The following is a 16640-nucleotide window of genomic DNA, read 5'->3' as shown; positions in this document are numbered from 1 at the left end:
ACTGTATCAACCCAACTGTGAACCTAGAAACTTGCACCCACTTGTGAAAGAGATGTACTCTTGCTCTAGAGTGTGTTACTGAATATGTTAAAGCTGTAATGAAATGCTTCTTCTAATCATGTAGTTATTAAAAATTAAAAAATAAATAAAAATTTTAAAAATTAACAAAAAATTCTATCTTATTACGTTGATGTTCCAAAATCTTTATTAAAGATGATGTCAGGTCTGGTGACAGGAGCCCATATTGCCAGCTACTTGAGATCTAAGGCAGAAGGATCACATGTTCAAGCCACAGAATGAGTTCCAGACCAGTTTGGGCAATGTACTGAGAACTTTCTGCAAAATAAAATCATTCTAAAAGGACTGGAGATCAGCAGGAGAAGACTTGTCTAGTATGTTTAGGATAACTCCCTACTTCCACATTTAAAAAAAGAAAGAAGAGTGAAAGATAGGTAGAAAGAGTTGTGAATTATGTCTGCATATAATCAGTTTATTCTTAAACATGCTGCTTCCAATTTATTCTGTTTTTAACATATTTCGACCAACATGTTTAACTATTTTTACAAGTGGAATTCCCTATGAAATAATTCTAATTTATAAACAAAACAATGAAATTCCAATTCATCCATTTGTCCAATGAAGACCTACTTTTGTGCCAATCAAACATGTTCAAATCACTGTAGACTTAACAGTATAACAAAAGAAAAAAGACAAAACAAGCAAACCAACAAACAAAAAAGTCCACTTTCCTGCCATTTAGCAGTGAAATGGTTTGTTTACCAGAACTCATAAGATCATTGTTTTTCTAAAAAAAAATCTCTTTAAGTGTAGAGGACTAGTTGTTTTAATGTATTATCACCAAAGTTAGTTATGTTTACTGGACTTTTGAATTTAATGGTCATTTTTTTTCTCTTTTGTCACTTATGCCAAACAATATCTTTTGAAAAAATTTTTTCACTGAATTTTTGCGTATCTCATGCACAACATTTTAACCATCTTTATCCCCGTTCCCCATCAGCCCCCGCCCATAGCACCCTCCCCATTGAATTTCATGAATTTTGACATTTACATTAAGGCTTATGAAGTCAAGTTGGTATCCCTTGATGTCCAAACAATATCTTTCCACGCTAGTTTAGTAAGACAGTAGTTTTCATGGGAGAGTCAAAATTATTATCAACTCAATAAACAGTCACAAATATTTGTTATTGTAATACAAAATTTTTGAGGTAGAAATTATACTTTAAAATACATTGTTACCTTTTAAAAATTTCAACAAATCTGAATAATTGAAAGGATATAAAATTGACTATAAATCATGTGACTGAAAAAGGGGCACTCTATAATTCATGATATTGTTTAGCTGTGTTTGGTGCAGGTAAAAGAGCTGATGTTTTTAAGTCAGGTGTCTTTTCTTGTTAGGAATGCTAACTCACCTCTGACAAAGCTTTTGCATTGATTGACAAAAAACTTAATAAGAAAATCAATCTTAAGATCATGACTTCTTTATTTTAGATTTTTTTGCCCACCTTTTTTGAAGTAGAAAGTGTTGGGATAAAATAATCTCCTGGAAGATGTTCTTTCCAGATCTGTATCTTGACTGCTAAATATATTTCGGATTAAAGTACTACAGAGGATTGCTAACAGTGGAGGAGACCCTTCCTGCCAGTCTGTGTAGCTCTTGCTAGCCTCCAGTCCCTATGGAGATTGCAGTGCCCTGTTGGAGAGTGCTGGTTGCTCAGGGTGGGGTCACTGCCCCAGCCTTTCAGCCAGAATTTTGATTCTGCAGAAGCCTTCAAGGCCTGCTGGCTTGATAGCAAAGGAGAGAGATTGCTGGGACTTAGATACTTCCTGCCATGTTTTCTTTCTGTGCACCAATGAATTTCAAGTGGCTTACAAGGGGCACCTGAAACAAAAAAAATTCTGCCCTCCTTTCCTAGCCTTTAGTGCCAGTGCCCTCCCTGACTGCCAAGAAGTGTGTGGCATCTCACTTAGATCCTCTGGTACTGTGGTTTCTCCCGTTTTACACACAAAGAAATGAAACGTTGGAAAGGAAACACAACTTATTTAAAATACTCTCAGGGCTGGAGAGATGGCTCAGTGGTTAAAAGCACTGCTGGTCTTGCAGAGGACCTGGGTTCGGTTCCCAGACCCCCTCTTCTGACCTCTGCAGACATTGTATGACTCAGGTGCACTTAGATACATGCAGGCAATACACTCATAAAAGAAATAAATAAAATAAAATGCATAAAATATTCTTTTGTTAGTAAAGAGGACTACGTAGGAATTCTGAAACAGGGCTCCATTGCCTCTGATATACTTTGCTAGGCCACAGATATAACAACATGAAAAGACTGGAAATCTAGACATTTTGGTGGTGTTCTCTCAGTAATATGCAATTGTTTTATTTTTCTAATTCACCATATCTCTCAATAGTCCACAAGAGAGACATCCAATGCTCGGGACCTAGTGCAAGGCTACCTGCCTGGGAGGGAGTGCACCTTGATACAGAAAAGAAAAGAAGCAATGAGAAAGCCTGTAGTGTGTTTACTAGTGCTGTACTCAGGAGGGTGCGGCGGGGTGGGGGGAGGGAGTTTAAGGCAACTCTGGGCACAATAGAGAGACCCTATCTTAAAAAAACAAGAAAGTTCGATCTCAACAGTTCTCTAGTTAATGTTATCGGCTGAATTGTATCATTTCTACCAAATTCTTATGCTGACTTTCTAATCCCTAGCAACTCAACAAGTCCTGGTATTTAGACACAAAGCCCTTGAAAAAGCAAATATGGTAAAATGAGGTCACATGAGTAGCCTATGCTGGTGTGGCCAGAGTCTTTATGAGATTAGGACACAGATACACAGAGGAAGACCAGGCAAAGACAGAGAAGACAGCCATCTGCAAGTCAAAGAGCCCTCCAGAAGGAAACAACCCTGCCAGCCTCTTGAACTTGTATTTCTAGCCTCCAGAAATGTTCAAAAATAAATTTCTGTTGTTGAAAGCACTCAGTCTGTGGTACGCGGCCTTAGTAAACTAGGAGAACTAATTGTTACTAACTACAATTAAGAGCTCTCTTGGTGATTCAAAAGTTCCCCTCAAAAATAAGAAATTTGTGCTGGAGAGATGGCTCAGCAGTTTAGAGCACTAGCTGCTCTTGCAGAGGACCCAGGTGCAGTTCCCAGCACCCACATGACAACTAACAACTGTCCTTAAGTCCAGTTCCAGGGGAATTTTGTGCTGTCTTCTGACCTCCACAGGTCTTGCATGACAGAGATGCACCTATATACATGTAGGCAATACACTCATACACATAAAAAGAATAAATAAAAAAATTTTTAAAGAAATTTCGGGACTGGAGTGATGGCTCAGTGGTTAAGAGCACACACTGCCCTTGCAGAGGACCTGAGTTCAGATCCCAGCACCCATGGTAGGCAGATCACAACTGCCTGTAGCTCCAGTTACAGGGTGATCCAATGTCTCTGACCTCTATGGGCACCATACTCACATGTACATACCCACACAAAGACATACACAAGTATACATATTTTAAAATGATAAAAATAAATCTTAAAGAATAAGAAATCTCCAAAACGTTGTTACAAGCCCGTAATTTGTCAGGCTAAAGCAGGAAGTTCATAAGTTTGAGGCCTATACAGAGCAAGTTCAAGGCTAACCTGGGCATCTTAGAAAGACCTTCTTTATAAATGGAAAGTAAGGCTGAAGACAGTTCAGTGACCAAGTGCTTGCCTATTATCAGGGAAGATCCAGGGTTCAACCCTCAGGACTACAAATAAATAAACATCCGAAACCTAGGGCAGCAAACCACAGGTAAAAGCTAATAAGGATCAATTCAATTCATTTCACAAATAATTAGAATCTTATTCTCCAAATGGAATTTCACTGAGACCGTGAGTGCAGGGCCTGGCGCGTCATTATGTTTAGCTTGGCTGTGCTTATGGTAGCAGTATTTCATATGAAAGCAAATTGGGGCAGTTTTCTGGATTGTTTTCACAGAGGTATCTCAACACTTCTGTGGATAGAGTAAACCTCTGCAAATTCCTACTAAATTCATTGTGAATGGGTAAATAGAAATGATGTCAGTGCCTAATGTTAAAATCAGAGGAAATATGTGTATGGTTAATGGAAAACTGAATCTCGAAGGAAGAGAAAAACTGAAGAGTGAATTAAATATTATTCAAAAGTATTCAAAGGAATTATCTACTGCAAATATCCCTTTTGCTTTCAATTAGCTCAGAACTTTTAAGGTGCATGCATGATACTCTGAGGGAAAGTAGAATCAGATGTTGACCCTGATCTCAAATATTTCTTGATAAGATGTAAGGAAAAAAACACAGACACAAGTAACCATAACTTCATGTAGACTTTGATAGAATCTATAATGTAAAATTTAATAGGCTCACAGAAGACAGAGAAGATAACTCTGACTAGGGGCATTGGAAGAGACCTTTAGTAAGAGTTCCGTTTATAACAGTACTGGTGTTTGACAGGTAGGATTGTACAGGGAGGAACACTCTAGGCAGATAGATTAACACAAGAGAAAAACAGATGTTGTTGACTACAAATCATGTTCAGTGAGAAAGTCGAAGTCTGTCACACTAAGAGTAGATGCATTGAGAAGGTGGGTCATTGACCTTGTACTTGAAGTCAAAGGACCTGGGTTTGAGTTCTGTGTTCACCATTTTCTATATTTATGACCCCAATTTTTCTGAGTCTCAAATTCCTCATCTGTGGAAATCACCTAGCAGAGACGGCTATGCAATACAAATTCAGTAAATGTTAGTTGAATATAAATAGTTCAGACTTGATTCTACAGGAAATAGGGAACCAATACAATTTTGAGCATGCAAATAAGATGCCCACCACTAGACATTTGAAAACTGATCTCTCCAGTACCATATGCTGAATGAATTGGAGTGCATCAATGTGAAAAGAAGGCTCACTTGTTACATTACAATGGCACAGCGGAGGTAGTGCAAGCCTAAAGCAGGGCTGTGCTGGTGATTAGACAGACTGCACTGGAGAACAAATGTCACGGGGTTAATGCAAACTAGGATGTGAAACACTGCTCAGAAAATCAAATCCCAGTTTTGTGACTCTTTTGTCAAGTGATGACATGCCCTCCATGGAACCGCCTCTGTGGTTCCCAGTTTGAACATTTATAAAAAAGGGATTTAAAAATCCTAAGTATTCCTACAATACTTCATGGCTCTTTAAATCAGTGAGACTTGTTACCTGATTAGATAAGAAACTAATGAATATAAAGGAGACAGAGAAATTGAAAACAGCATGAAATGAAAGTTTCACACAGTGATTAATAGATCAATAGATGAGGCATTACTAACAATATGAAGGAGGAGAAGGAACACATTTGGAGGAGAATATGACGAATGATATTTCTGTGTGAAAGGCTGTCGTTCAGTTAAACATGTAATCATATGAGCACTTAATAAATTATTTGTTATACTATATACCATGTGAACATCTGATTTGGATACTAGTATGTGTTCTTTAATTTACAGATTCTTTTCATTGGAGACTCAACCAACAGAGGGATGATGTACTATCTGATTGAAAGGCTGAATGAAACACTTCAGGAGTGGCAGAAGGTGCATGGCACTAAACTGTACCCCAATGTCAATGGTGGGAAGACACTGATCAGTTACTCCTACTATCCCCAGTTCTGGATAAGCCCTTCACTGAGACCAACGTTTGAGAACGCACTTGAACATCTCTTGCAAAGGTACAATAGAACTACTCTGGATGGCAAAATGCCACAGTGTGCAGTCATAATTGCTCACTGTATTTCAAAGGTGCTGAAAAGCTTAGATACTCACTAATGTGGCTGAAAACGAGCTGCAAATGACAAGCAGGTCTTGTGATCAGGAAGCCAGACATGGTTCATTGAAATGTGAAGGAACGCAGCTAAAATGTTTACCATCTGTTCTAAAGTAACGTGTTGTTTTTCTTTCTGGATTTCAGATCACATCCACTAGAGAATACTAGTCAGACTGTATTGGTTGTTGGTGGTGTTCAGTGGCTTAATTCCAATCACCTGCAAATCATTCACAAGGTTTTAAAGAGGTAACTTCCTGCAGCAACAATTGTCATAAATATCTTAATGTTTTCTTTAAAAGTACTATTTATACAACTAAACCTTATCCAATGCTTATCTAAAAGATAGCTTTATAATTTAAAGTTAAAAACTTAAAGACTAATTTTATATTTTAAAATACTTTTAGATTCAATCATGGATCTTTAACATCCTAATTCAAATTTAACTACAAATCAAAACATATCTACTAGCCAGATATGGCAGCACATACCTGTAATTCAAGCATTTGGGAGGCTAATACAAGAAGATAGTGTGTTCAAAGCTAACCTGGAGTACAGAGTGAAACCTTGTTTCAAACTAATTATACAAATATATTGAAAGTAATAACAATGTGTGGCATATATTCATTGTTGTACAAGTGAATCTTTAAATGAAATAGATTAATATAAATTTTTTAAATCCATTGTATGAAATTCTCAAAGAATCAAAATATTAAATAAAACAGATAATAATAATGTCCATTGACACATAAAACTATCTACAATGAAATTTAATATATGACAAATCTATAAAATGGGGATTCAGTTCTGTATACAAATGATCACATTCTAAAAGAATTCTATAATATTTGTTGATATAATTAACAAACATGTAGAAATATAACTGAAATTTGTGACTAGAATTATGATCATTTCATGCAGGGAAAATTTGCTCAATATCCTAGTGATCATCAAAACTTTGGGGATTGGATTTCATCTGCCTGTGGATGGAGTGCATTTCTTAACACAGGTAAACCTATTTCTTCTAGGCTACATGAATTTATGAATGCCTGCTGGAAAATAATCCAAAAAGCATTCCACAATACTCATCAACCTTCATAAAAATAAAATATATATATACTTATGAATTATGATTTCAAGCCATTCTAAATGTTCCTGCAGACCAGGAGACCATAGCCAAATAAATGTGCCATAAATAATACACTGAGTTCAAGATAAATGAAAAGGAGTTCAAGCTATGTGAAACAGCAACAGAAGTATATGAGAGAGATTGCGTATTACCTTCCTTGCCCCACCAGCATTTCATACACCTTTATGGGTTATACCGAGAGACTATCCCTTCTTCAGATTAATGCAAAAAGCACAAATGAAACTATCAATATCAATTAGTCCTTTGGGAAACAATGATCTTTTTGAAGATGATCTCCTAATACACACAAACACACACACACACACACACATAAAGTGATATCATTGTTTTTGCTCTAGTTTGATATTCATAAATGAAAGGCATTAGGGTCCTCTGGCCAGCCCTTAAAGATAGTAAATATGCCTCAGTACTGAGTAGAAAAATTAGAGCAGAACAGGAAGAAATCTGTAGGTCAGAACCGGCTGTTCTATTTCAAGCAAGGAGTGGCCTGAGATTATGTACAAAGACAGAGTCATGGTTAAGGAGCACACTGTTCATTTAAGGAGTTTAAGATTTATTTTTCTGTCTGTGTTGAGCCCTCCTAGGTTTTCCCAGTGGGCAGAACAGGATCCCCTTCTCCTTTCTTGAAGCTTTACCTTCCTGGATGCCAAATATGCTGTGAAACCAGAGAACTGTGGTTGAAGTAAATTGCAAATTCAACATCTTAGGGTCAGCTGGTTTGTGGTAATTTAAGTGAGTTCAGACATTAAAATCCCTGGGAGGACAGCAGGGTGTAGGACACTGGAGAGGGATCTAGATAGATTCTGCTATGAGTTAGAACCCCTTTAGCGTTACTTGAAGGTTTCCAGTCAGGATTGCAATTCTTTCTTGTAACATTACACTTTTTCTTTGATTGTGGTCTTCCTCACAGCAATGAGCATACTTATGACCCTGCTTATATTTAGGTTGTTAGCTCACATTCATTCATTCTAGCAAATATTTCTTCATTTGTATGCTGGAAAGCCCCAGAGCTGTGGTAGAGCTTTTCAGATGGAACGAAGATGAAAGGAGGGACGAAGAGAAAACAGAGGAGGAAGGGACAATAGCAAGCAGAGAGAGGACACTATCTGAGCTCCTAGCATATATTCTCATGGCCATTCAAAACTATCCTATGATTTCCAGGCTTATCCCTTCCTACAAGAGCACATATACATAGGTATAATACTTCACACACACACATACACACACACATACACACACACACACACACACACACACACACACACATCAAGCATCAAGCCATGCTCCCAGTTACCCCCAGACCTTTAGATCAATTTTCCCTCTTCTTGGAGCATATTCTCCTTACTGTGCCTGGTAACTTCCAGACACTCTCTCAGGTATTAAGTGTCATCTCTTCTGAGATTACTTCTTTAATTATTTCTATTTCTATTTTATGTGTATGAGTATATTGCCTGCATGAGTGTAAGTGGTCCCATGTCATGCAGTGCCTGTGGAAGTCAGAAAAGGTTATCAGATCCCCTAGAAATGGAGTTAAGGATGGTTGTTAACCATCACGTGGTGCTGGGAATCATCCAGGCTCCTCTGCAAGTACAGTCAGTGCTCTTAACCGCTGAGCCCTGAGACTGCTTCTTTATGAACTTTGTCTATTCATTACCTTTCTCTTAAAGAAAGCACTCTTCTTTGAATGCCATATAAAAATAAGCAGGCAAGCATAATGCAGATGACAGAAAAGTATACAATAGTGGACTACTTCCTTTACCTTTCAGTTGGATTAACAAATGCAAGTAATTGTCTTTTCAACATTAAAAATGAAAATTCATATTTATGCCTTAGAAAAGGGAAATAGGAGGGAAATCCTTCCCTGTGTGTCAGCTTGTGTTCACCAAGAAACTGACACCATGATAGGATTAATAGAATAAGGGGATGTACTGGGAGAATATGTAGAAAGGATACAGGGAACTGTCAGGATGCACCTACGTGCCCAGTCAGTGTCATTCAGTTTTGCATTAAATATCTTTTGAGTGACTTGTATGTGTTGAGCATTGTGTCCGATACATATGTGTCTGGTCTGATGTGAAAGGAGAGGGGGAAAGCTGGATTGTGTAGGAAGAGTCTCAGATTTCAGGTCAGTTTTAAGAAGCTTAACCAAGTCATGAAAAAGTCTTGGAGCTACAGTAATTAGTGATGTTGTCCCTCCCATGACAGAGTGAACCTGAGCTAGAATCCCAGCCATGCTCATTCATTGGCTGGGACACACAGGATGGGAAGGAGCAGGGAGTGCGATCCAGAGAAGCAGCAGCTAGAACCCTCGCTCCGTTCTGCTCCCCACAAAGCATACTCCTCCTCCATCATCCAACTAACAAACCTTGCTCAAAACTATTGGGCAATGTTTTCTGAAGGTGCCCCTGTGCCCCTGACACAGCAACTCTTCCTGTCAGTGTAGAACCTTGCATAATAATAAAGCACTTCTCAGCTATTGACATACCTTTTTCTCCTATTAGATGCTGTGTCTTATGATCTGGGACCACACATTCTTTACCCATTTAATCCTATCCCTTAGCAAAAAAACTAAACAAAAATTAGGTGCCAATTAATATTCAAGTGGATATTAATTGAGTGAAAATTCAAATAGATGGAGCTAGACTAGCGTGTCAAATGTTGGTTTTCAAATTGACAATTTAAATATTTTTGTGAGTGATAAACTTCTAGATAATGAAAAATACAAAACTGTTTCTATAAATATACAGTTTCATATATATAAGTGCTCATACTGACACTTTGAGTAGAAAAATTAGAGCATATCTTCATTTTAAAAATTAATATAAAAGACATCTCACAATACAACCAGTCTTGGTCAAAGAAAATGCCATTTACCTAATGTTTGCTTGAATTATTAAATCGTAAAATAATCCTCAATTTAAAAAAAAACGCTGTGTCTTTTGCTTTGCAATACAGAGTGAAGTACAAAACTTATGGAAAGAAAATCTGAGTGTTCTGGATGCTGCCAAAGCATACGGCTATGAAGCAGTGGACACGTTCACTATCACAATGGGACGAGGCAAGGAATTTCTACAGGGCAACTGTGGGTGTCATTTCCATGAGGTATTTATGCTTGCTCTCTCATTTTGTTTGTGTTCTTGAGAGAGGGTCTCCCCATAGCCACAGCTGGCATGGACCTCTTTACATACACCAAGTTGACTTCCATCTCACAGACATCTTCCTGTCTCTGCCTTCCAAGTACTGGGATTAAAGGTGATTTTTGTAACTTTGGGTTGTGGTTTTTTTAAAATCTCGTATCTTTCTTTAATCATATAGTCAGTCTTATTTTACACAAAAGAAATCATGTCAAAAGGAAGTTAAATGATCATCATCTTTATCAAGTGAGATGTTAAGTTAGTGTTTAGACACTGGGAACCTAGGATCAGGGATCAATGAATGCAGGAAGAAGGCATCTGAGGAGGGTCGCCTTCTCCAACACACTTTACAAATTTCCATCCCACTGGAATTTTATCCCCATGTGATGGCCAAACTTTTCACCTTGCAAGTCCAGTCTAACATGCTAAATTAATTAATAGTTGCTCTAGTGCATAAACTGAGGCACCCATGTTTTGAGTAAGTCATCAAGAGTAATAATGATTGTGTTTACAATCAGTGATTAAGTAGACTTAGCTGATAAAAGGAAGACAATGAGCAAATTTCTTGTTTTCATTTTGTCCTGTCAAAGTACTCTGTGTATTATTTTCTCCCTGCCACTCAAATGAAATCTTTGGTAGGTCCCCTCATTTAAAAATGTTACTAATCATCTCATGCATAAGAAGAGTATCGCTTTACCCAAGTTGTCTAGTCCAGTCTCGTAACCACATAGCATCCCCATGTCAAGCCATACAGGAGTTCCTTTGTGATTTCCCCTTTTGCTTTCCTAGTCCTCTTTTGCATCTTTCAGCACCAAGGTAAAAGCAGAGAGGGGATGCTAAGGGTAGGTCTTGAGTGACCTAGGCATCACACAGCAATGTGTTTTCTGGATATAGTGTGCTACTTCTTTCCTTTTAAAAGTGCTTCTGTAAAGTCAAAAAGTCACCCCCATACACTGGGACCTTTAGGCTGCAGCTTTCTTTATAAGGAAACGCACTCTTGCAGCTGGGATCCTTCTTGGCCTTATGGTAACAAACTGTCCATCACTGAGTTGGAGGTCAGTTGCCCTTCCAAACATGTTTTTGGAAAATACTCAAATGGGCACTGGGCTTGCCACACTTCATTCCTCACACTTGGTCTACAGAAGCACTTACGTGTCCTTGCTTTGCTGCTGCTGGAAATACAGTTAATCACCAATGAAGCTTTCTCTCCTGTTCTCTCACTCTCTCAGCCACTCAGTGTCTCCTCAGACCAGTTCTAGGTGTCCCCCAAACACAATACAAGTCTCAAGCTCTCCACTTTGGTCTTTGAATGTCTCCTCACATGGTTTGAAGCATGGATAAGCACTTCTCCCAAGTCTAAGAAAACCAGAGTATTTAGAACAATCATGTAGAAGTATTCTTTCTTCCTTCTGTTTTACCTCAAAGCTCTTTAGACAATGCTCTATAGACAAGGCTTCATAAAACTGGATATTGCCTCCATTTTTGCAAGTCTTGCAATAGGTTATCCAGGCATTGCTGGGGGTGTGTCTTCCTAGAGTGATTTGAATGAACACCTGCTTATTGTAGACAGGGCATCGATGACAAACTAAAAAAATGATTCTACCCAAGTCTAAATTGGTGAGTGGATGTGTTTATTAGAATTGCTTACAGGAGCATTAGTGAAAGGTTACTTACCATAGCATGAGTGACTCACTGGCATTTACATCACTGAAAAGTCTACTCCAGAATGGCTGACAACTCACAGAAGCGGCATTCCTGGAGCTCCCTACCCCACTTGCAGGCAGCTCCACCATAGAGTCTTCTCTCCCCAGCAATTGTTCACTGATTCTATGACTCAGGGAGGAGCCTTGTGAATCCTGTAACTTTTCTGAGCTTCTTGAGTGAAGTTTCCTTTACTACCTGAGGTTTCATGAGCCTTCCTTCTTTGTCTAAAAGGGAACCCTTCCATTCACAGGAAACAGCTACATAGCACTTAGAATATGAGGTCTTTTGGCAACTACTGTGTGAGAGTCTCAGGAGATTCAGTGACACTCAGATGAAGTGCACCTCACTTTACCTTCCTATACAATCTTGACTCACTCTACTTCTCTCTTCTCTTTACAAACTGGAATTCACTGCTTAATTGGTTGACTAGTGAAATGGTAGCTAAGATTTACTTGTGATCCTGGTTTTAGCCTTTTTCTGATTTACATTCCATCTTGATCCCAATATTCTTACAAATACCCCTATTGCTATTAGAACAGCACTGATTCTCTCTGCATTACTCATGGATTTACATTATCCTTGTATGTGACCAGTGGCACTGCATCTCAGAGAACTGAGAGCCAGCAGCCACAGCTGGTGAGTGGATGAGAACGTGACATTTAAGTTTTGAACTAGCAATGTAAACCTTGGTCATGTTTCTACAGAATGTATTTTAAGTTGTAGGACACTATGTGTCTATTAGTTGCTTCCACATGAAAATATATCACCCATAGAATGCTTGTCCTGTTTACAAAAACTAGAAATAAAAGCATAAGTAGTTTGGAAAACAAAAAACAATGAACTTGCATTTGAACCATCCCAGAATCATGGTGGGTCACAAAAGCAAGCCAGTGGTCACCAAATCCACAGAAAATGGGGACTTTGAAAAACAGCTTACAATTTTTTACCTCTTTTAGAAAATGTTTATTTATGTTTACATAATATGTCTTCAGTTAGTACACTGAAGGAAGGGTGTGCGCTTTTCTTTTCCAGCATCAGTGCTCTGAAAGGCTAAAAAGGAAATGTCCTCCAATGATTTCCAGTATGGTTCTAATTAAAAACAGAAGATGTCCTTCCCACATGATTGTATTACATCTATCTCCTGTCCCAGTGTCAGCTGGTTTACACTAATAATCCTGGAATTTGAAAACCACAAAAAAGGTTCTTTGAACCTCCAGCAGTAGAATATTGGTTTGTAATTATTACTAGTAAAAGCTATCCTTAATTTGCAAAAGATCATTCTAAAAATGGAAGGTAAAATATGTCACTTAGGAAGTTTGTGGGGTTTTTTTTCTTTAGTGATCATAAACAAATTGCTTCTTGTTGACTTTGTTTCTAGTGTGTACTATTTTGATGGTAAGCCATATGTGTCTCCTGCAGATAACCTCAGCTGATTCCTGAGTACTGCAATTCACGATAAAGTTCTCATGACTGAGCTGAAATACACTTGTAAGAGCACTTGCCTTTGCACTTAAAATATGGAGTTGATGAGAACATCTTTTAATAATTCACCCCTCTTGATAAACGCATTCATTCTAAACACATTGCATGGGCATGATCATTCATTACGGACAGTTTGAAGCACTTGCACCTTGGGATATCTCTCAATGACACTGACGTTTTATAATGTTTCTACAGCAGCTTAAATCACTGTTAGCTTATTGTAGTGAAAAAACTAAAACTTCTTACAATGGATGCTTTGATGGCGAATGTTAAAAGCCAAGAAAAACAGTTGAATACTGATCTCATGCAAAACACACTTAAGTGTAAAAATTCTGTTGATCATTATTTTTCCTTTCTTCTCATGTTATGACAGTTCTGACCCCTCCCCCCAAAAAAGTTTACTATAAAATAATAGCAAAAATAAGAACAGTAGTATTAGGATCTTGGGAATTTTGGTGCAGGAACTGCTGGTATTCAATTAAACTGTTCCCACAGTACAGTCAATACTTGAGAAGAATTGGTATAATCATTACAGGAAGACCTTGACATTTCTTTGTTCTGTAGTCAGAATTCTGCTGCAGACATAACAAACCTGTTTCCACGAGCTCTGGTTTTCATAGGTGAGATGAAAGGTTTTGGAGTATCTCTTTTATCTGCCAAGGCACCAAAAGATAACAGGTTGTCACGATGGCTCTATAAACTATTTTCCAAATAGTCTGCATCACTTTTGACTAAAAGACTCAGCTGATTAAAAAAGCAGGTGTTTCTTTTTCTGGGTGAGATTGGAATTTTGTTTTCCTAGTGTTTATGCAGGACAACAAATGGGATCCAGGTAGCTCTTGCCCAATAGAGGTTTTGGATGGTACCTTTGTTATGTGGCAGATATCTGCTCTGAACATGCAAAAATCTGGAAACCATTTAGCAACATTATCAAGCCAAATGTAGCTGCAAAAAGGAAAATCCACAAACAATTACTGTGTGGTTATCAATTAGTCTAGTCAGTTGCACAAACTTTAGGTAATATCTCTAATTTCTGGCAAATGTGACTGTAGCTTTTTGACTCAGGCAACAAAAATCATCTGGCATTAAGATCTAACAGGTTACCTTGGATTAGGGTACCATGAAGAGAAACAGGAGTTTCAGTTCACTGTCAGAGGTGATTTTTATATTATTCTTAATTTTATACATGTTATCATTTAGTCTTTTGGGGAAGGGGCTGAGTCTCATTATGTAGCTCCAGCTGGCTTGGAACCCACTCACTAGTTAGACCATTCAAAGCTGCCCTTAAACTCACAGAGATCAACCTGCTTCTGCCTCTGAAATTTTGGAATTAAAGGTGAACACTACCACATCCAGCTATCATTTAATCTTAATTAAATAATCATCATAGAGCCTAGAAATGTTTTCCTCTTTACCTGTCACACTTTGAAAGTGTACTCTCTGAACTTAAGGAAGACTGAAGACCAAAAAAACATCTTTGGACTGGAAATAGGACATTTGGCTCTTGCCCTGGGTTCAGTTACCCTGGGTTCAATTACCACCATCATAAACAAACAACTTTATTTGAAAAAAGAAAAAAAAAACCTCTTAGCCTGGCATGGTGGTATACACCTTTAATCCCAGCATTCAGGAAGCAGAAGCAGGTGGATCTCTGTGAGTTTAAGGTCAGCCTGGTCCACATAGCATGTTCCAGGCCAGCTAGAATTATATAGTGAGATTCTGTCTCAAAAACAAACAAAACAAGAACAAAAACTCTTTAAATTCATCTTTCTTTTTAAACAAATTTTTACTTAGTATTTTATTGTATTTTATGTGTATGAGTGTATTACCTGCATGTATGTAAAAACACCCAGATTGTACAATGCATGGATTTTTTTTTAGGTGTTAAACAAGAAAATTTTATTGTCTCTAGCCAGGCATGGTGGTACATGCCTTTAATTCCAGAACTCAGGAGGCAGAGCCTGGCAGAGCTCTAAGAGTTCGAGGCCAACATGATCTACATGGTTAGGTCCAGGCCAGCCAAAGCTACATAGTGAGGGCCAATCTGTAATTATTTTGTTTTTGTAATTCTCTCAGAGTTCTAAAGTTGAAAGTCCAATATCAAGTAGGCTCCTTCTGAAAGCTGTGAGGAAGAGCTGGGCCCATGCCTTTCCCCTAGCTTCTGATGGTCACCTTATAATCATAGGCCTTCCTTGGCAGGCAGAAGTACCTTCAACTCTGCCTTCATTTTCACACACTGTTCTCCCTGGGTGCATGTCCTTGTGTCCAAATTTCCCCTGTTTATATTCTCATGTTCTATTAGGGCCCAACTGCTCCAGTATGATCTCATCTTAACAAAATGCCTCTGCAGTGACCTCAGTTCCAAATGAGGTCACCTTCTGAAGTTTAGGGATAAAAATTTTAACATGAATTTTGCTAAGATAAAATTAAATCCAAACTAGTAAGAATCAAGTACAGTCAAGGGTCAAATATCAGGATGCACAAGATACACCCAAACTCAATTGTACCTGAAAATGGCTTGGTGATGCAGGCCTATAGTTCAGGCCTTGGGAAGCTGAGGCAAGATGGACAGTCCAAAGCTATTTTGGGCTTACACAGCAAAACTCTTACTCAAGAAAAGATACTAACTGTAGTATAGTCAGAAACTCTGAAGTCAAGACCAGTGGAAAGCACAGGGTCTTTATTTAGAAAATAGAAAATGAGCTGGGAGTGGTGGTTCATGACCTTAATCCCACTAATTAGGAGGCAGAAGCAGGCAGAGCTCTGTAAGGCAGTGGCTAGCTAGAGCCACAGAAAGTCCCTGTCTATGGATGGATGGATGGGGATGGATGGATGGATGGATATTGATAGATGGGTAGACGGAAGGACAGATAGCTATGTAGACAGATAGATAGATACTATCTATCTGTCTACCGAGCATGGATATTTTTAATAAATTACTATGACAATTTGCTCAACATATATTTAAGGCACTCTAAGAATTTTACTACTGCTATGAAATCAGTTAGGAGAACACATTATAGGACTCCAAAAACCACCTCCAAAGCTTTATGTCCCAGAAGACAGAATTAAAATCCCCTTTAACATTTGTTCTATGCTAATGGAGCCTAATATCCTCTATTGCACTGCCATTTACAAACTAAAGTCATCATCTTTTGCTTATCCTTTTTTAGTCACTTACCAAGCCCTGTTTACATAGAAGCTTTCTTCCAAGCCATTCCCCTATATTCTGTTCCAATTGCCTCAATATTGTTTATTCTTTGATTTAATCATTCAACATTTGTTTAGTGAGTCTATTTCTTTAGCTAAACAGTGTAAAGCAA

General features: G+C 38.1%; 1 protein-coding gene across 3 annotated transcripts in view; it reads left to right on the top strand.

Moving 5' to 3' along the window:
* Cped1 (cadherin like and PC-esterase domain containing 1) overlaps positions 1-16640 on the top strand; it is a 344939-nt gene that overhangs the window by 308771 nt on the left and 19528 nt on the right. For all 3 annotated transcript variants that reach the window (XM_017797109.2, XM_017797108.2, XM_029561504.1), the window contains 4 exons: positions 5535-5755; positions 5995-6096; positions 6769-6856; positions 9953-10099. In XM_017797109.2, the coding sequence (XP_017652598.1) occupies positions 5535-5755; positions 5995-6096; positions 6769-6856; positions 9953-10099 (558 nt within the window). The remainder of the gene's footprint in view (positions 1-5534; positions 5756-5994; positions 6097-6768; positions 6857-9952; positions 10100-16640) is intronic.

This window comes from Nannospalax galili, unplaced genomic scaffold (assembly GCF_000622305.1).
Source record: "Nannospalax galili isolate Female #2095 unplaced genomic scaffold, S.galili_v1.0 scaffold413, whole genome shotgun sequence".
Classification (NCBI taxonomy): domain Eukaryota; kingdom Metazoa; phylum Chordata; class Mammalia; order Rodentia; family Spalacidae; genus Nannospalax; species Nannospalax galili.
The sequence above is the reverse complement of the archived record's forward strand: the minus strand, read 5'-3'. Positions and strand labels throughout refer to the sequence as shown.